This window comes from Danio rerio, chromosome 19, assembly GCF_052040795.2.
Source record: "Danio rerio strain M-AB ecotype USA chromosome 19, GRCz13ab, whole genome shotgun sequence".
NCBI lineage: Eukaryota > Metazoa > Chordata > Actinopteri > Cypriniformes > Danionidae > Danio > Danio rerio.
The window spans coordinates 4480525-4501445 of record NC_141039.2 but is presented as its reverse complement, the minus strand read 5'-3'; the positions used below and the strand labels follow the sequence as shown (position 1 = coordinate 4501445).

Genomic DNA, 20921 nt, shown 5'->3' with positions numbered 1-20921 from the left:
GAAACCAGCCTGGAAGTGGCCAAAACCCCTCTAAAACCAGCCTGGTCGACCAGCTAAAACCAGCCAACCAGCCTAGGCTGGTTTAAGCTGGATTTTTTAGCAGGGACATTATTTATAACACTTAGCCTGTACTTCTGCTTTATATTAAAAGATATAATGAGGAAAACAGCCTAAAAGTCATCTTTTTAAAACCCATGTATAAACTTTGATCTGTAGACATTGGTTCAAAATTCTCATGACTCTTCCCTTTAATGCATTTGACCCTGTTTATGGAAGTATGAAAATTGTGCTTTGCTTGTCCCAGGAGAGACTCCGGGTCCTATTAAAGCTGTACGCCTGGGTCTTTGGTTTAATTTTGTCTGAATTCTCAACTTAAGTATCATCCTTCATCTCTGTAGAAGCATCAGACCTAAACATTGTAGCCTGATGACTTGTCAATCAGTTCATGTGTTGATTAGGCTACATCACTTGGTGGTTTATAGAAGTAATGTATTTTAGTAAAAGTGTGGCTTATTTGTGGTTACCTATGTTATAACTTTTTTTTCATTATACTCAAATACACAGTGTGAAAAACTAAATTAGAACTTTAAAATGACTAAACTACATGGCGTACAGAATTAGTTTTTCACATTTTCATTCCTATTTTTGGCATACAATTAATTAATTGAATATTTTTTAAACTATAGGCCTATAGTGACACCTAGTGATCAGTTTGTGCTCCTTCATCGGACTGTAAAATTCCTGAATGACTTTATACCACTACTATTATAATTAAAAAGACAAATTAAGGGCACTTTTTAGGTTACTAATATATTATTATATATCATCAAAAAGTGATTCACATGTTCACTGTACCAAAGGTAACTCATCACAATTTGTTAATATTTAATAGTGTCTTAATGAATGGTTCGGATTCACTCTTTAGATTTACACTACTGGTCAAAAGTTTAGAGTCAGTTTTTTTGTTATCGTTATTAATTTTATTTAATAATTTAAATAAAAATTTGGTCTTCATAAAAGCGGCATTTATTAAAAAAAAAAGTTACATTTTTAAATACTTATTTATTAAATGTTTATTTATTACTTATTGCATGTAGTTTCAGATAAAATTACTCCAGTCATTATTGCTTTTATTATACCTACCATTATTAAAATTATTATTAATAATAATAACAACAAAAATAATTAATGTTTGAGTGATTTCTGAAGGATTATGTGACTTAAGACTGGAGTAATGAAGCTAAAAATTCATTTTTAAAATCACTGTAATAAATTATTATATTAAATTATAAACTACTTTTGAACAGTTATTTATAGTGCAAGAATATTTCACAATTGTACAATTTGTACAGTATTTTTGGTTAAATAAATGCAGTCTTGGTGAGCTGGAGAAGCTTAATTTAAAACATTTAAAAATCCTACTGACCCCAAACTGTTAACCGGTAGTGTACTTTCACTGGTTAACAACAATATAACTTCACTATACAACACGATAAGTTATTTAATTTTAATGGTTTACAACCCAACTAAAAACCTAGGAGGTTTTTTTTAGGGGTTTTCACCTTTAATAGGACAGTAGAAAGTATTGACAGGAAAGCATGGGGAGCAGAGAGAGGTGAAGGATCGGCATAGGACTGCAAGGCAGGAATCAAACTTGGGTCACCGTGAGCACTGTAGTGCATTTGTCGACGCACTAAACACAACACCACTGGCGCCAACAAAACCTGGGAGATTTAAAGATGGCCCTATCGCCATCGAAATGCCAAGTATACGTTACTAATATAGGATCACATGTTTTGCATGTTTTTACTTTGCATTAAGGTGCACTTTTATGGGTTACTTACATTTACTCATTACGAAATGATCCTATTTATTAATGTGCTCATTGTACATGCTATAGAAATAAAAAATATGCAATATGGTTGAAAATTTTAAATATGCAACATTCTGAATTATTTTAATATTTTGCTTCAATTGAGTTAGTCTATGAATTAGTCTGTATATAAAAAATATTAAAAATGTTCTTACAAAACAAGTGCAAATATTCAGAAGAGTCAAAAACAGTATTTTATACTAAATGAGTATGTTATAGTTGATTTGGAGCTTTTGTTTAAAGTTTAGTAGACTTAAAGGAACACAGAAATGTATACATTAAAATATATAGGATTATTTAATTAAATGATACTGAACATGTTCTTGTGCTATTTATTTTTATTATTTGTTCTGTTGTAAAAAAAAAAAAGAGATAGCTGATTTTATAATGGTGTAAACAACTGACATGGCACTGTTGCAAGACCATGTTTTTGGACAGTATTAATCATATGCATCACAGAATATTTTATAAGAGAGAAACCGCAATTTATCAAATATAGTTTCGCATTTATATTCATGTAGCACTGAAAAGAAATAAAAACTGAACATCACACCATCACTTTTACATACTGTAGAAAATGAAATGGAAATGACCAAAATATTACAAACAACAACTTGATGTTTAAATATATTATTAGCTATTTTACTTAAAGCATTCATATTAGTGGTGTACATTTATTCATTATAATTGACATGAGTGATGATCAGTGGTTTTGAGTTTTTACCTCCACTGTTTATACATGGGCTGAAATATGGAAAGAGTTTATCAGTGAAAGTCTGACCAGTGTAAGAGTAGATATGAGAGCTGGACTCCACATCATAAAAGGAGACCAAACCCTCCTCATAATCCACAAACACACCGACCCGCTGCGGCTTCACTTTCAGAGACAGAGAGACACGAGGACTAGCACAGGCTTTATATTCATTCCCATTCCTCAGAAGCACAGTCCAGAATCCATTACCGGGTCTCAGTGTGATCTGTCCCTTCCTCTTAATGGATTCTCTGACCACACCTAAATCCCAGTCAGTCTTTCCCTTCACCTGCACCTCAAAATAAAATCTCCCTGAGGAGAATCCCTCCTTTCCCAGGACATTTACACAGTAATCAAATCTCTGTGGGTTGTCTGGGAGTTCCTGCTCAATGTCTCCATCTCTCACTTGTTTTCCATCATCAGACAGGATGAGTTTAGGATGAGCTGTATCAGGATCCAGAGTCACATCCACTGAGAAAACAGAATATAAAATCATGAATAATCAGTGCAGATTTTATGATTGTTTATAATATTTAATCCAGTTTTTAGTGTTAAAGCTGTGAGAGTTTCTTTAACATTTTAACTTTCAGCTCTACTGTCCGCTTATTTCATAACACCTTTACCTTTTCTGATTTTAATAGTAATGTTATGAAATGCACCTATTGAAAATCTGCTTTAAAAAAAATAAATACTGGGTAAAACACTATACAAATAATATTGAAATGAATTGTATTAAATTTTACTGAATCCGAGTGTAGTTCAGCACACTGTACCTGCATACTGCTGCATCCACTTCAGCTCTGCAGACACTGATGACAATAAAACATGAGGAGATCTGTTAGATGTTTTCATGTCTGAAATTAAACAAACATTTTTAAGAAGATATATTTTAGGAATTTTAGGAACATCACATTTACATCTGAACATTTTCACTCATTAATCTGATCAACGGTTTTAGAAATCGAGTGAACATTTATAAAGCTTTTGTTTGTTATCTCAGTACAGTAAGGCTCAAGTTGCTAACATCAGTTAATTGTTTATTTCTTATCAGTTAAATGTTAATTTCTTAGGTAATATCTGAAGCAAAAGCATTTTAACACTGTAAAAGCAGCTAATTTCAGTGTAAAATGTAAGCACAGTGAAACTGATTGAGATAATGAGCTAAAACATTACACAATATCCATTTAAACATGTTAAACCCATCCTCTTTACAGCTGATAAACTGCCTTGATCTGATGATGATTACTGATAATGACAAATACATGATCAAATACTGTCATATTTCAGCTTAGACTCATTCTTCATCACTTGATTAACATACCAGTTTGACTGAGTTTCTCATTTAGAGTGTCCTTCAGTTTACTGAAAGCTCTTCTCAGAGTCTCCAGATTCTCCTGAGTCTTCAGACTGATCTCAGGCCAGTTCCTGGTGTCTGCAGGTCTGTGCAGGGATGAGTAACTCTACAGCAGGAGAGAGAGAGGAGAAAGCCTTCAGCATGGGGAGTGTTCTGGTGTGTCATTGCTCAGAGAGATGTTGACTGACCTGTAGGAGGTGGAGGTGATCTTCAGTGTGTGAGAGCTGCTCCAGCTCAGTGTTTCTCATCTTCAGCTCAGTGATCTCCTGCTCCAGCTCTTCAATCAGCTCTTCCTCCTGTTTCTCTGCTGCTTTTTGCTGCTCCTCCATCATCTTCAGCAGTTCAGTCTGACATCTCTCAATGGAGCGGATCAGATCAGTGAAGATCTCAACATGAGCTGCTTTCTCATTCTCCGAGTTTATCTGCTCAAACAGGTCAGTCAGAACATGTGGAGTTTGCTAAAACAATGATGAAGTAATCACAGTCATAGTGATCATGCCTCCACAATCATGCTTGATTCTGGTTGGTTAATAATGCCATTGAGAGTGTGTGTGGGACGATAACCGTTTTCAAGGTATACCACACTTTGGAAAAGTCAAGGTTTTAAAATCGCCAAAATTTTCTGCAATACCGTTCCTAAGGCACAGTATGTGTACGATTTTTTATTAACGTTTTTTTTAGGACAACAGTATCTTCAGCAGAAAATATATCTAAAGATGCTGTTTTAAATTGTTTTAAAAATCAGTTTTTGAAACAAATAAAGACAGCAGAACTCAATAATTCATTCAGCCTGACATGTTTACTGGTCCAAAATATTTTAAATGTTTCTCAAAATACAATACATTGTGTTCAAAAGGGAAAACGTTTTTGTATTCAACCCAGACATTTAATAATATATTTTATTGCAGTAGTCTCAGTACCGTGAAACCGTGCTATTTTTATCCAAGGTTATCCTACTGTAAGAATCTTATACCAGCCCATGCCTAGTCCTTAATAACTAATAATTCCACATAAGGTAATTGAAGTCAACAATATATGCTTACATTTGGTAAACTAATAATTAGGGATGCTCCAAAACCGATTCTGGTATCGGGCCTGATACTGAGCTCATGTACTCAGACTTTTATGTGGCTCCAGCAGCGGCAACACAATCTAAAGCTTGGCAGTCTGAAAACTGGGGGTGTCAAAATTAATTGTTTCTTCTGAGCACGGCGATGCGATTCGATATCGGTTCTGTAATAATCATAACCGGTTATTACGTTTGGACGTTATTTATCTCATATGTGCGATGTTGTGGTAGAATACTATGGCGGAGGAGGCGAGGGCGAGTACATTAAACACTCCTACTACTTAAAAGGTAGATAATTATGCACAGTTCAACTGCTTGTGAGTTTGCTGGACAGTCTTTCATTGACACTGAAGGAGGCACAGCACACAAGCCGCTATGTCACTACTAGGGAGAAATGCTGTAAAAATCTCTGCCTCTCTAGCTCTCATTTTGGATGTTTGACCCGCTGGCGTGTTCGTGAGGTAACTTGTCCTCTCCTCTTGGCTTTTAAAGCGATACTTGTGGATCCAGACACGAGCGTGCCTGAAATGCAAGTTTTCTCCACTGTTTCTATTATGGTTACCTGTGATAACTGCGTATTATGCACATATAGACTGTAACCGCGGCTCTTCTTCCCGCATCACTCATCGGTGAACAGTGCTTTCATTTCTAAAGCCAAGTGCAGCCCTTTCTATTGAGTGGGTGAAGACAATGAACAATCGTAGGGGTGTAAGACCTCGCTTGACAGCGCTCAAAAAAGCAAGCGGGATCAAATTTATCAAATTTACCAAAAATATCGGTACTTTTAGTGTCAAATCTAATACAATGTAGTGGTGACTTGTTTCTAAATGACTTTTTTTAAATGTCTTTTAACTAACTTTTTATAAAAAGTATCATAGTATTGTACAATACAATTCTGGTTATTATAATCAGAAAGAGTGACTGTAAAATGACTCTTGTAGGGCCACAACTAAATTATTTACTATTAAAATTATGTTTAAGTTAACTCACTTTTCTGACTCCTGCTGAGTGTTTGACTTCTTGAATCTTCTTGATTCTGTCCTGGATCATCTGCTGCACGTCTGTCTGTGTCTTCATCAGTTCAGTCTACAGACAGAGAACAGACACACTTATAGCAGATTTCAGACATTTTCCAGACTGAACCACAAATGTAATACAAATTCATTTGTAATGTGGCTTTCTCAAGACAGTGCAGCAGTATAAAACAATAATAAACCATTGCTACTTGTATTAACATCACAATACACAACAACTATAACACGATGACTGAAATGCTTCACTAAAAATACATGTTTGGAGAGATTTCTTAAAACATTCAATAGATGAAGCAGTCCCAATAGGAAGAGGCAAAGAAATTAAACAACCAGGATCTTCTACCTTCTTCTCTTCAATCTCCTCTTCTAGAGGAACAGTGTTGTGGTTTTTGTGGTCTGTCTCAGTGCAGAATGAACACACACACGTCTGATCATCTCTACAGAAGAGCTCCAGAGGTCTGTTGTGTTTCTGACATATATAGTCCTCCAGATTCCTCACAGGATCCATCAGTTTGTGTTTCTTTAATCCTGCCATTCTCAAATGAGGCTCCAGGTGAGTTTGACAGTAAGAGCTCTGACACACCAGACACGACTTCAGGGCTTTCAGCTTTCTGTCCTCACAGACGTCACACACAACTTCAGCCTTTTCCTCAGGTCTTTTCTCAGGTCTTTGCGTAAATGTTTCTCCACAGTATGGACAGCTGCAGGTCTGGCTCTTGCTCCAGCACTTATTCAGACAGCTCCTGCAGAAGTTGTGTCCACATGAAGTGCTGACCGGATCAGTGAACACGTTCAGACATATCGAGCACCGAAGATCCTCAATCAGTGGATTAGTGGAGGAGGACATTGCTGGAGGAGATATGATGACGATAAATCATACACTGCTAAAGCACTTGAAAACTGAAACATAGTGAAGGTCATGTCTATTATTTTTAGATTCATTAGTTTGATTATTCAGGATCAGGATGCCTGTGAACTCCCTTAATACTATTTATGAAGACTTCCATGTTGCTCCTTATGAAGCTGGTTGAATGTAAAGAGCGATCAGTAACTTTGAAAAAAATAAAAGTGGTAAGTTATAATGAGGTTTCTCATTTTTTAATCACTTTGAAACCGCTGGCTCATCTGTCACTATACTGGCCCTAAATGGGCAACACTAGTATTCCAGCAAAACAAGAAGTTGTTTGAGCTGCTTTTTTATTTATTTAAACATGATCTTAAGATTACAGATTTAATTTACATGTTAGCCTACTTTTATTTATTTTTTGGTGTGACAAGGGCTACTTTTTATTATTATCATTAACTTGATTATCTAATACATTTAGCTAAAATGTACAAACAGTAATATTAGTAGGAGTGTTCAGACATTTGACTGCAAATGTTCATTCCTGAACTGCACATATTAAATACTACAATATTCATTAGGATATTTTTCAAGATAATTAACTTACATGGAGGTAAAATTTCTTGACTTCCTCTCCTGGTTTCTTTTCCTTTTGTTGATGCTGGTGAAGATTCTGCCATTGTTCTTCATCTCTTCAGTCCTTTTCACTGAGGGCCATGGGATTAAAATGATCTACCTGTGTTAAAAAAAAACACTTAATTACAATGCAAAGATTAAAAAAAAAATCTAACTGTAGCCTCTTCTGAAAATAAAATGTTTTTAATTCACATTTCAAATGTTTTTAATCTTCTGTTATAAACATTTTTTTTAATTAGAATCTTACATCTAATATATCTAGAAATACTTTTAATATGTCAACTGTTTATTTTTATGAGAAAGTTTGTCATATTTACATCTGAAATAAAAGAGAAAAGTGTTCGAATATTGAGCTGGACAACATCAATATTAAAGTTAATGCTCTAGAACTGATTATTAGAAACACAATTACTCCTTTCAAACACAATAAAGACTCAGTGAACAATCTGAACTATAACCTGCTGTTAAGGTTCAAGAAAATACACAGTAACTAAATAAAAATACACATATAAATTCATATTAAGTGTTTATTATTATACAAATTTTACACCAAAGAGTGATATTATTAGATTAAGTTCTCTATCATTAATATTATGAAGTGTATATAATGTTACATTAATTTCCATCTGCAGTGCAGCAGGTCTGTGTTCAGTTTGTCTGCAGATCTTTCACTTCCTGATTCTTTAGTCTTCAATTCACATGACAAAATTATTAAAACACAAAACTTTGCTTTACAATCAAGTAAACATACTGTTAATACAAATCTGAAAGCATCTCAGTGGTGTAAAAGACTAAAGTAGTTGAGTATTTGACACGATTAAACCTGCTTCTGTTCAACTGACCTGATAAATTAAAGCACTTCAATCAACAAAGTGTCTAGTTCGGTCTCTCTTATATTTCTGTCTCTTACCTGTGAGTATTAAATGTGTCCACAGTGGTTTCTGTACGGCTCAGTAAACATTCAGTTGTTTAAAGTTTGATCATTTTAGGCGTCCATGTTGTTTTTGATCGAGTTAGTTTCACTTTCTCTGAATCTCTGCAGTGACGTCACTCTCCAGCATTTACAGGTTTAAGTTTGTTTTTTCAGTTCTCTGATTGGCTGATGCTCAATGTCTCCTCCCTCACTCTCTGAGCCTCTTCTTTAATGTAGTATAAAAGACAATCCTGACAGAAATATTTAGGACAAGATTAATTTAAGACTACCGTACAGCCGGCAGATTATAATGAACTGTGTTTATGAAATAAGGGTTGGTGTGGTTTTATTCTGACATAAATTAATTTGTAATGCTGAATGACATTTCACCAAACAGGAGAGAATTTCTATATTTCAGTGTTTGTTTCTTCTTTTATTTATTAATGTTTTCATTACTTTAGTTTGATATCAGTAAATTACAGCAGATGTTGGACAATAATAAGCATTAATATAGTGAAGTTTTACAAATTAATTTCGAGAGGAGCACGTGATATGATTGATCACAGCTCTTGCATCTGTAATCAGCAATAATTCAATCAAATTGATCCAAGCCTACAATAAATAGACCCATTTCACCCTACTGCTTTATCTTTGTTTTGAAATAATCCCCCCTTCCCATTTCCTCCTTTTTCTTCTTTTACCAGGGGGAGCTCTCGAGACCTACCTGATCTTGGACCCATTTACATGCTCATTGACCAGGTGGGAGCCCTGGACTCAATAATCTTGGAGTTCAAGGTTCTCTCCCAGGGACAGCATACCAAACCTGCTAATAGCATCAAGCAATATATGTGTGAACTCTTGAAATATATGTCGTTAAAATTATTATTAAAAATTAGTCTGCACTTTGATTGTGGTAAATTATGGCACAATTACCATGTGTGTACAGTGTTGTGTAGGATAAATATTTTAAAATTGTTGAAAAATTTTTAAATCATTATGAAATAGATTATTTTCATTGAATAAAATAAAATTTAATTATTTTAGTAAAATATTTTTAGTTGCAACTTTTATTCTTAGACTATAATGATGTAGTAGTGTGAATCAAAACAATGTTAACGTATATTAAGTATAATTGCCTGTAAGCATCAATAAGTAGCATATAACCATATTACGTATAACACAAATTTGGGTGGTCAAAAACATTACATGTAATCACACTTAACTGAGCTGTCGAGTATATTTCTGTGTAGTAAACACACTTTGTGAAAGCATATTAAACTGCTCTACTTGTTCATCATAAGAGAGAAATAGTTGCTACACAATGCTGGAATTTTTCAGTGAACATTTTTTATTCTTTATGGTTTATTCAGATGAAAATATTATCAGTTTTACTTTGCAGGAGGAGACGAGAGAAAACTAAATCAATCAGGTTTCAGATTTTACTTCTCAGGATTTCAACAAAATGTATGCAACAAAACAAAACATAAAAAAAAATGTTCTTCCTTTCAGTTGCAGGAGTTTTTAATAATAAACAATTATATAATAATATGTCATATTTCAAATTAGGGGTATGAATTTATTTATTATAATGGAGAGGTGTGATGATCAGTGGTTTTGAGTTTTTACCTTCATAGTTTGGACATGGGCTGAAATATGGAAAGAGTTTATCAGTGAAAGTCTGACCAGTGAAAGAGTAGATATGAGAGCTGGACTCCACATCATAAAAGGAGACAAAACCCTCCTCATAATCCACAAACACACCGACCCGCTGCAGATTCACTCCCACAGACAGAGAGATAGAGGGACTAGAGAGAGCTTCATATTCATTCTCATTCCTCAACCACACAGTCCAGAATCCATTATTGGGAGTCAGTGTGATCTGTCCCTTCCTGTTAATGGATTCTCTGGCCACTCCTAAATCCCAGTCAGTCTTTCCCTTCATCTGCACCTCAAAATAAAATCTCCCTGAGGAGAATCCCTCCATTCCCAGGACACAGACACATCTATCAAATCTCTGTGGGTTGTCTGGGAGTTTCTGCTCAATGTCTCCATGTTTCACTTGTTTTCCATCATCAGACAGGATGAGTTCTGGATTAGCTGTATCAGGATCCAGAGTCACATTCACTGAGAAAACAGAATATAAAATTACTAATTATCAGTGCAAATATTATGATTGTTTATAATTTTTAATCCAGTTTTTAAAGTGTTGCAGCTGTGAGAGTATGAATGTATTTTATAAAATTTCTTTAACATTTTAATTTTCAGCTCTACTGTCCGCTCATTTCACAACACCTTTACCTTTTCTGATTTTATATTAATGTAATAACATGCACCTATTGAAAATCTGCTCTGAAAAAATAAATATTGACAAAAGCACATCATAAATAATACTGAAATGAATTGTATTAAATTGAACTGAATCTGAGTGTAAACTAGTGTAGTTCAGCACACTGTACCTGCATACTGCTGCATCCACTTCAGCTCTGCAGACACACAAGACAATAAAACATGAGGAGATCTGTGAGATGTTTTCATGAGTGAAATTATACAAAACTTTAAAGGTTATATTTTAAGAATATTGTGCAACATCACATTTACATCTGATCAATGTATGATTTATAGAGAATCAGGCGAGTTTCTGTTTATGCATCAGATGTATTTTAGTGAATGAGTCAACATATGCAGATATTCAATAATTCATATATTGTGACGATGAATAGACACAATATTTATATTGTAGACACTTCAAAATACGAGAGGGATCTGGCTGCAGACCTGGTGCAGTGCAATCTGGGCTGCATCCAATGCTTTTTAATGGGCTCACCTAACCCCACCCATAACCCTACCCGTCACAGTGACGTCACTCGCTCCATTTGAGTGCATTGTGTCTGACATTGCATCACTGAGTGATGCAGTCTCAGCTTGCATCATAAAGGCTGCATCCAGATACTATTGCAAAATACTGGAAATACAGGAATAATATTACTGATAATGACAAATACATGATCAAACACTGTCATATACTCTTATTTCAGCTTCTTCATTCTTCATCACTTATATTAAATTATATTTCATTGACATACCAGTTTGTGTGATTTTCTCCTCTACAGTGTCCTTTAGTGTATTTAAAGCTCTTCCCAGAGTCTCCAGATTCTCCTGAGTCTTCAGACTGATCTCAGGCCAGTTCCTGGTGTCTGCAGGTCTGTGCAGGGATGAGTAAATCTACAGCAGGAGAGAGAGAGGAGAAAGCCTTCAGCATGGGGAGTGTTCTGGTGTGTCATTGCTCAGAGAGATGTTGACTGACCTGTAGGAGGTGGAGGTGATCTTCAGTGTGTGAGAGCTGCTCCAGCTCAGTGTTTCTCATCTTCAGCTCAGTGATCTCCTGCTCCAGCTCTTCAATCAGCTCTTCCTCCTGTTTCTCTGCTGCTTTCTGCTGCTCCTCCATCATCTCCAGCAGTTCAGTCTGATATCTCTCAATGGAGCGGATCAGATCAGTGAAGATCTCCACATGAGCTGCTTTCTCCGTCTCTGAGTTTATCTGCTCAAACAGGTCAGTCAGAACATTATTAGTGGAGTTTGCTGAGACAATGATGGAGTAATCACAGTCATGCTGATATTTAGGTGTAGCGAATGGGTCGGGGTTGAGAGCTGTGAGGGTGTACGTGGCTGGTGGAGTAAGTGCTAACAACCATCACCTGCACACACCATCTGTCCTGAGTCTCACGGAGGAGCTCTGGATGATCTCAAAAGGAGGAGAGACAGCAGTGGAAGATGACAGAGAATCAGGCCAGGACAATTTTGGGCTGTTTCTCAATATGTGTTCTTCAGCGGTCTTGCGTTCTCGTTTTCTCGTGTCACATCATCATCAACTGCCATAGTTCAGTTCCAAAACTCAAGACTGCAAGAACAGAGGAAGCGTGAAATTTCTCGGATGTGATCTTGATATCGAGGACGGATCAATGCAGACTTGAGCAGCAAATTCGCTCTGGAAGTCGCAGAAGTCATTGTGACTGGAGGTGGGAAGCGCAACATTTTATTTAGATTTATTATTAAAGTTCAAATATATGACTTATTTACCTCAGGAGTTTCCCTAAACGAAACGGTGAAAGTAAACATTACCATGGACATCTTAATAAAGGAATAAACACATTAAGGGTGTTTATTTGCTTAAATTCATATTAAAATCAGTTTATTTGTACAACATGTATTTGTAAAGTCTTTATGCATAGTATGTATTGTGAAAAGGAGAAAAACAGTAAATCGCTGTATGAATGCTGTAATGTTTAAATCATTTTCCATTAAAAACACGTAAAGGTCATGTGACCAGCAAAAGATCACAGCATCTCATTTCTCAGAGGACGCGTTCTCTGTTCCACTTCGTTCCTCCAAGGTGACTTAACAAGACCGGTCTTCACAAGAACGCAAGTCTGTTCTCTGCGTCCTTGGAATTGAGAAACAGCCAGCGTTTGTGGTGCTTTTACTTTGGTGGTATTCACCGTGAGCTTCTGTCGCCTGTTTGTTTGGATCATTTTCAACATTAAAACTATTCAAAATTCACTGGTTCTCCGCCTCCTTCATCCCTGATGGTCAGGGGGCCATCAACATTATTACATGAGACAAACAGCTTTTATACAACTATTTAACAAGCAAAAAGTTAACGGAGTAAGATTTGTGGTAGACAAATTATTGCCAGATTTGTCTGGTTTTGCTCCAACCACCGAAAGGTGTTTTAAACAAAGTTGTAGAACATTATAGTGTCAATTAGTCCTAAAATAAAATCTGTAATTTTAACCAAATGATTTGAGTGAATGAACTAAAATGAGTGACTCCGTCTTAAATACACAGATTTATCAATACCAACTGATGTCACTTATAGGAAGAGTGACTCTCCAAACCCATCGCAAACATAAACTGATGGTCCGAACTGTCTGAAATAAACAGACCAGTGAAGGACACTGAAACTCTCAGTGCTGTTGGACTCTTGCTGAACTAGAGTGAATTATGTATAATTTTTATTTAACTTTTATTAACTCACTTTTCTGACTCCTGCTGAGTTTTTGACTTCTTGAATCTTCTTGATTCTGTCCTGGATCATCTGCTGCACGTCTTTCTGTGTCTTTATCAGTTCAGTCTATAGACAGAGAACAGAGAACAGAGACAGAGAAATTGAATATGCATTCAGAATTAAATAACATTTGATCTCCCATTATATGAGTTCTTTTGTCAGCATCTTCTACCTTCTTCTCTTCACTCTCCTCTTCTAGAGGAACAGTGTTGTGGTTTTCATGGTCTTTCTCAATACAGAATGAACACACACACGTCTGATCATCTCTACAGAAGAGCTCCAGAGGTCTGTCGTGTTTCTGACATATATAGTCCTCCAGATTCCTCACAGGATCCATCAGTTTGTGTTTCTTTAATCCTGCCACTCTCAAATGACGCTCTAAATGAGTTTGACAGTAAGAGCTCTGACACACCAGACACGACTTCAGGGCTTTCAGCTTTCTGTCCTCACAGACGTCACACACAACTTCAGCCGTTCTCACAGGTCTTTTCTCCTTATAGTGCTCTGAGATCTCTCTGAGTGTGGTGTTAATCTTGAGATCAGGTCTTTGTGTGAATGTTTCTTTACAGTATGGACAGCTGCAGGTCTGGCTGTTGTTCCAGCACTTATTCAGGCAGCTCCTGCAGAAGTTGTGTCCACATGGAGTGCTGACCGGATCAGTGAACACCTCCAGACATATTGAGCACTGAAGCTCCTCAGACAGTGGACCACTGGAGGAGGACATAACTGGAAGAGAAATGATGATCAATTATCACACTCCTAAAGTTTAGACACATTTGAAACACACTGATGGTTCTTCTCTGATATATTTAGATTAATTAGTTTGATCATTTAGGATAAGGATGCCTGTGAACCCCCTTAATACTATTTATTTTACTATTTTAGACTTCCATGTTGCTCTTCATGAAGTTGGTTGAATGTAAAGTAACATTCAGTGGTGAAAAGAGCACAGAAAAATCATACTCCAGTAAAATTACCATGACTTGAGTAAAAGTATCTGTTGTGTATATTATTTAACGTATGAGTAAAAAGTAGCCCTTTCAGTAGAGTATTATGCTGTAAAAAGCAGATGCATATCCATGTAATTTGTGGATGTGTGTAAACGTAATATTCTGTAGTGCATTCAGTTATTGCCCAGCAGGCACACAACATCATAAGACACTAATATTAGGTTAGATTTAGGTCATCATGTCAGGTGTCCAAAATTCAAAGTCTAGTCAGCATCTAAGGACAAAGTTATTTTGATGTTCAATAACGACGTCAAAAGACGTTGATATTTGGTTGATTTTAGGTTGTGTTAGAAAATGACCAAAATCCAACGTCGACCCAACATCTTACACCAACATCATATTGACGTCAAATAATGACATTAATTTATCAGCTTTGGCAATCAAAATCCAACATCTGATAGATGTAATAGTGGTAACGTCAACACAACATCAAGCTGTGACATCATTAGACGTTGATATTTGGTTGATTTTAGGTTGGATGTTTTCTAATCACCATAGATAAGAAAGAAATAAAGTAGTGACTGCAGGTTGAAGGAAAGTAGTGGAGTAAAAGTACCAATACAGCACTACAAATGTACTTAAGGGAAAATAAAAGTACGAATTTTTAAAACTGCTTAGTAAATTACAGTTGCTGAGAAAAACTACTCCATTACAGTCATTTAAATATTTGTAATTAGTTTCTTTACACCACTGGTAACATTGAAAAATTAAAAGTGGTCAATTATAATGAGGTTACTCGTTTACTTGTGCATCTGTCACTATACTGCCTCTCAATGGCCAACAACAGTATTACAGCAAAAACAAGTGTCAGTTGGCATTTCTGTGTGGAGTTTGCATGTTCTCCCTGTGTTGCTGTGGGTTTCCTCCAGGTGCTCTGGTTTCCCCCACAGTTCAAACACATGAACTATATAGGTGGCATGAGTAAACTAAATTGGCTTTAGTGAATTGTGTGAGTGAATGAGAGAGTCTATGGGTGTTTCCCTTTGCTGTGTTGCGGCTGGAAGGGCATCCGCTGCGTAAAACAAATGCCAAAGTAATTGGCGTTTCATTCCACTGTAGCGAGCACTGAAAAATCAAGGACTAAGCTGAAGGATAATGAGTGAGTGTTCATTCCTGAACTGTACATTAAATATTACAATATTCAAGGATATTTTTCAAGATAATTGACTTACATGGAGGTAAGAATTCTAGACTTCCTCTCCTGGTTTCTTTTCCTTTTGTTGATGTTGGTGAAGATTCTGCCATTGTTCTTCACCTCTTCAGTCCTTTTCACTGAGGGCCATAGGATTAATATTATTTACCTGTATTTAAAAAAAAAATTATAATAATAAATTACAATGCAAAGACAAAAAAATCTAATAGTCTATACAGAAAAAAATATTTTTAATTCCCATAAAAATCTTCAATTATAATAAATAAAAAGCTAATTAAAATCTTACATCTAATATATCAATAATTACATTTAATATGTCATCTGTTTATTTCATGTAAAAGTTTGTCATAATTACAGAAATAAAAGAGGAAAGTGTTTGAATATTGTGCTTAACAACATCAATATTAAGAGTATTAGCGGCAAACACAACTACTCCTTTCAAACACAGTAAAGACTCAGTGAACAACCTGAACTATAACCTGCTGTTAAGATTCAAGATAGTTCACAGTACAGCTTAAATAAAAATACACATATAAAATTTATATTAAGTGTGTATTAATATACATTTTTGTCACCCAAAGAGTGATATTATTAGATTAAGTTCTTTATCTTTAATGTTACTGAAGAGTTTAAATAATACTACACTAGATTTCATCTGCCGTTCAGCAGGTCTTTTTTTTTTTTTTTTAATTGAACAAACAGGGATGTACAGAGTTATACATAAAACAGTATACAATGGAATTAACAACAAAAATTAATCGTGTACATTAAGTATTTTTTCCAGTAAGTGAGATGTCTTAATAGCTTTGGTATTACTTTGTATAGCAGTGAGGGAATCATAAAAAAGTTTTAGATCAATGAAAAATAGTTTACAATTTGGTACAGTCAGCATACATTTTGTTTTGTGGATGTGATACTTTCCAAATAAAATAAGAATTTTTGCTATTTTGTCCATTTCCAGTAATCCAGAGTTGCAATCCGTAAAAAAAACCATTTGCTCAGTTATACTGATTAATTTATAAAACACTTCAAAAAGTAGTAAGGAAACTTGGGACCAAAACTGTGTGTGTAACTGCAACTGAAAAATAAATGAAGAATTGTTTCCGGTTCCTTTTTACAAAAACAACACAAGGGTGAAAAACCTTCCTTAAACTTACTTATAAAATCATTGCATGGATAATATCTATGTAATATTTTAAAATTTGTTTCTTTTACTGTATTAGGAATTATGTATTTTGTAATATCTGACCAGATTTTTGGGGAAAAGAAGAATGAAGGGAATGCTTGTTTCCATTTAACCATTGCAATTGGAGGAACACTTTTATCTGCAGTTAGGATATTCCTTATATAATTGTTATTACATTTTTTATCTTTGATAGAAAGGCCCTTAATAGTAAGCTCTGGGTGAGAGCCAGATACATGGTTATATATTTTTGCGGTTTTAATAAGGTGAAGTAATTTTGGGGAAATACAATGAACAAATTTTTTGTATTCAATCAAAGTAATTTTTAAACCAAAATTATTAATAAATTCATTGTAATCATATAAATCCCCTACACGATTTAATAAGTCTGTAACAAAAATTACTCCTTTTTTAACATAATCATTCCAAAATATGGACTTGTTTTTAAATAAAATATACTGATTGTTCCAGATAATACATGAGTGGGGGGAAAAGTTATGCTTATAAATCAGTTTCCATGTATTCAAGGCTTGTTTATGAAAATTTGACATCTTAATAGGAATTTTAGAACACTTAAAATCACAAGTTAGCAAAAAGTGTAGGCCACCACATTTTTCAAAGATAAGATTTGGGATAGAGAACCATAAGGAATTATTGTTATGAAGACAATTTTTGATCCAATTGATTTTAAAGATATTGTTAATAGTTTCGAAATCTAATGCATTTAATCCTCCTTCTGATATATTCCTAATTATTGTTTTTCTTTTAACATACTCTGTTTTGCCTCTCCAAATAAACTTAAATAAAACTTTCTCAATTGTGGTACACATCTTAGAATCTACATAAAGAGACAGTGCAGGGTATACAAGTCTGGAAATGCCTTCAGCTTTTGAGATCAGCACTCTACCTTGAATTGATAAATTCCTTTGAAGCCAGCAATTAAAGATATTTTTTGTCTTTTGTAGCCTTTGTGAAAAGTTTTCTGTAATCCGTTCTGAGGTTGATTTATTAACTACAATACCTAAATATCTTACTTTCTTTTTAACTTGTATTCCCGCTATACTTAAATCGTCTATTTGGCCGTTCAGCAGGTCTGTGTTCAGTTTGTCTGCAGATCTTTCACTTCCTCATTCTTTAGTCTTCATTTCACATGACAAAATGACAAAAGCACAAAATTTGGCTTTACAATTTATCAAGTAAACATACTGTTAGTACAAATCTGACAGCGTTTTAGTGGAGTAAGAAACTAAAGTAATTGAGTATTTGACACGATTAAACCTGCTTCTGTTCAACTGACCGAAAACCTGAAGAACCAACAACACCTCAATCAATAAACTGTTCAGTTCAGTCTTTCTAATATTTCTGTCTCTTACCTGCAAGTATTAAATGTGTCCACGGTGGTTTCTGAACGGCTCAATCAATGTTGAGTTGTTTAAAGTTTGATCATTTCAGGCGTCCAGTTTGTCTATGTCGAATTAGTTTCACTTTCTCTGAAATTCTGCAGTGACGTCACTCTCCTGGATTTACAGGTAAAAGTATTTTTCAGTTCTCTGATTGGCTGATGCTCAGTGGCTCCTCCCTCCCTCTCCGAGCCTCTTCGTCAATGGAGTATAAGTATTTAACATTTGACTGAATATTATACAGCATAAATTATAGACTATAACACGACTAATGACAATATTTACAGAAAATAACACTAAAATAAAATACAAGAAGCACTAATCAATATATAAAGACATCAAAGAAAACACTGAAATAATGTGTATTCTGACGCAGCAGATCATTTTCATCTTTATATTCAGTTTTTCTGTATTTGAAGCTCTGAACACAAATCAGCACAGAAATATATTAAACTCACTCACGAGTACAGATACAATATTGAGCCATCAGCAACATTAAACAACAACTTACACAAACAGAGATGAAATCACTCTTAGAGAAGAGGATATCTTGTACAATAACTGGAGGAAATGTCTATGAACTGTTTATAAGCTACTAATAATGTGCTTTATGTAAATGATGAAACATGAGGTTTAGCATCAATAGATTATTAGCATTAAATAAGACGAGTAATTATAATGGGAAATATACTTCATTAAAAGAATTAAAGTGTGAAGAACTGCTGAATATTTATACAGTAGCAACACATTCTGACCCGGATTTGGCATAAATCTGGCACAGCAGGCATTCATCCGGCTCTGGCATACAGCATGTGGGGCAAATATGGCCCTGATTTGACAGAGGTGGCAGCGTCTTTAAGGCGGCACGCAAGACATGGTCCAAATGACAAATGTAGTGTTTGGCCCAGATGTTAATAATTGATATGTGGACCACGTAAGTTTGGCCTATCTTCACCCACATTTAAATAATTTTTTTGAGTAAAGAAATATTTTGATGCACAAAGTCATTTCCATCTTCCAGTTTGCATCTTCTAATGTCTTCATTTTAATCCAGAAAACAATCAAGATTTATTAATCTGTTTCCTGAATGTTGCAAAATAACCAAACTCAGTCGGCGCCAATGGCCTAGTGGTTAAGCGTGCTGACATATAGCATCAAGGTGCTCACGGTGACCTGAGTTTGATTCCCGGTTTGGGGTCCTATACTGAACTTTCCCCTCTCTCTGCTCCCAATGCTTTCCTGCCTGTCCTTCACTGTCCTATCACATAAAAGGTGAAAACCCCCTGAAAATAATAAATAAATAACCAAATTTAACCTACATTACATTTAATTTATTAGCTAAATAATTATATTACAAATTATATTATTATTAACTATTACAGACCGTTACCATTATTAACATGCCTAAAGCGCAATGCCTGATGGGTTCATCAATTTCATTACAGTCGTGACACACCAAATAATAACAATGGCCAAACATGGTCTATAGCTGACCCAGTTCAGGCCGAGTTATGGATTATTAACTTGGCTGAGACTAGGCCCAGATATGATCCATGTTTGGCCCTTATGATGAAGCCAGACTTGGTCCAGTCGTGTACCGTAATTCACTGCAGCACGTGGACCAAGCAGAAGCTGACTGTGTGGGTCAGAACTGGGCCAAAGACATTTTGCTATATGTGGGGTGTTGCTGGAGCTTTGTGTTCATGAAATTAAAAACCTTCCCTGATGGAGGAAAACAGCAGAAGCAGCACATCATGTGTAATGGTGTTAATGGTGATAATGGAAAATAGTGTTGCTGTAATGGAAACTCTATTGGTCTCTGTGGGTCTCGACAGGTAAATTTGTGCCTTATTTTAGTGGCATGTTAAAAGCAATATATTAATACACAAGGAAAGACACATTAGTAAGCAATAAAATGTATTTTTTAAGGTTACAACTTTGATTTTCTTATTTATTGATCAACTTAACAGTGTTTTCAGTCTGTCTGCACGTCATTCACTTCCTCATTCTTTCCTCTTTAACACTGAGACAAAATGACAGTGACAAATCTTTGCTTTACAGCCAGTTAATATCGACACCATGATGTTTTCAAAGAAAAGTCAATTAAAGTAGAGTCTGATTAAACTTAAGCTTCTTCCAGTCTGATATAATAAACCAGCACATGAATAACGTCCATCAATAAACCTGTTTAGTTCAATCGGTCTCAGATTTCTGTCTCTTACCTTTAAGCATCAAATGTGTCCACGAGCGTCTTTAAACGGCTCAGTTAATATTCTGTATCTGTGTGTAATTCAGCTCTTCTTATTGTTGTGTGTGGAGTGTGTTTTACTTCAGCTCTACATTAAGCTCATAGTCCAGTTTACTGTGATCAGTTTCCAGAACAAATGTTATACAGACAGAAGTGCTGAGGGGAACAGTTGTAGATCCAGTACTCAGAATACTAATCTGCTGTACAGTCATAGAAGTTTTGTATGTGAAAGCTCAAACTAGCTGTAAAACATGTGATAGCCGACTGAAATCAGGACTCTCAGCTTTAATGATCATTCATTCGACTTTACACATTCAGATGTGTCCTGTTGTGTTGATGTTGTGTCATGAGCAGTAAAGACTGACTTACACAGCCTGCATTGTTTACT

At 35.3% G+C, this 20921-nt stretch overlaps 2 protein-coding genes across 5 annotated transcripts in view; both read right to left on the bottom strand.

The window, feature by feature from the left end:
• Positions 1 to 2527: 2527 nt before the first annotated feature.
• The window catches only part of btr25 (bloodthirsty-related gene family, member 25), a gene marked incomplete at its 3' end in the record, with an annotated part of 33160 nt that continues 14766 nt past the window's right edge, over positions 2528 to 20921 (bottom strand). Inside the window, 3 exon segments of one of the 2 annotated variants that reach the window (NM_001386812.1) lie at positions 2528 to 3095; positions 3398 to 3433; positions 3946 to 4084. In NM_001386812.1, the coding sequence (NP_001373741.1) occupies positions 2548 to 3095; positions 3398 to 3433; positions 3946 to 4084 (723 nt within the window). 2 annotated transcript variants of the gene reach the window in all.
• zgc:173581 lies at positions 9800 to 20607 on the bottom strand. 3 transcript variants are annotated; one of them, XM_088651478.1, is made up of 9 exons: positions 20508 to 20607; positions 18259 to 18402; positions 15718 to 15850; positions 13712 to 14249; positions 13510 to 13605; positions 11779 to 12012; positions 11558 to 11696; positions 10931 to 10957; positions 9800 to 10598 (listed from the first exon to the last, which is right to left on the bottom strand). In XM_088651478.1, the coding sequence occupies exons 3-9, from the start codon at positions 15792 to 15794 to the stop codon at positions 10051 to 10053; spliced, it is 1659 nt and encodes a 552-aa protein (XP_088507604.1). In that variant the 5' UTR covers positions 15795 to 15850; positions 18259 to 18402; positions 20508 to 20607; the 3' UTR covers positions 9800 to 10050. The 3 variants fall into 3 exon arrangements, with proteins under 3 accessions (XP_088507604.1, XP_088507602.1, XP_088507603.1); XM_088651476.1 differs by having other exon boundaries at positions 13712 to 14265; positions 15722 to 15850; XM_088651477.1 differs by having other exon boundaries at positions 13712 to 14265; positions 15722 to 15821.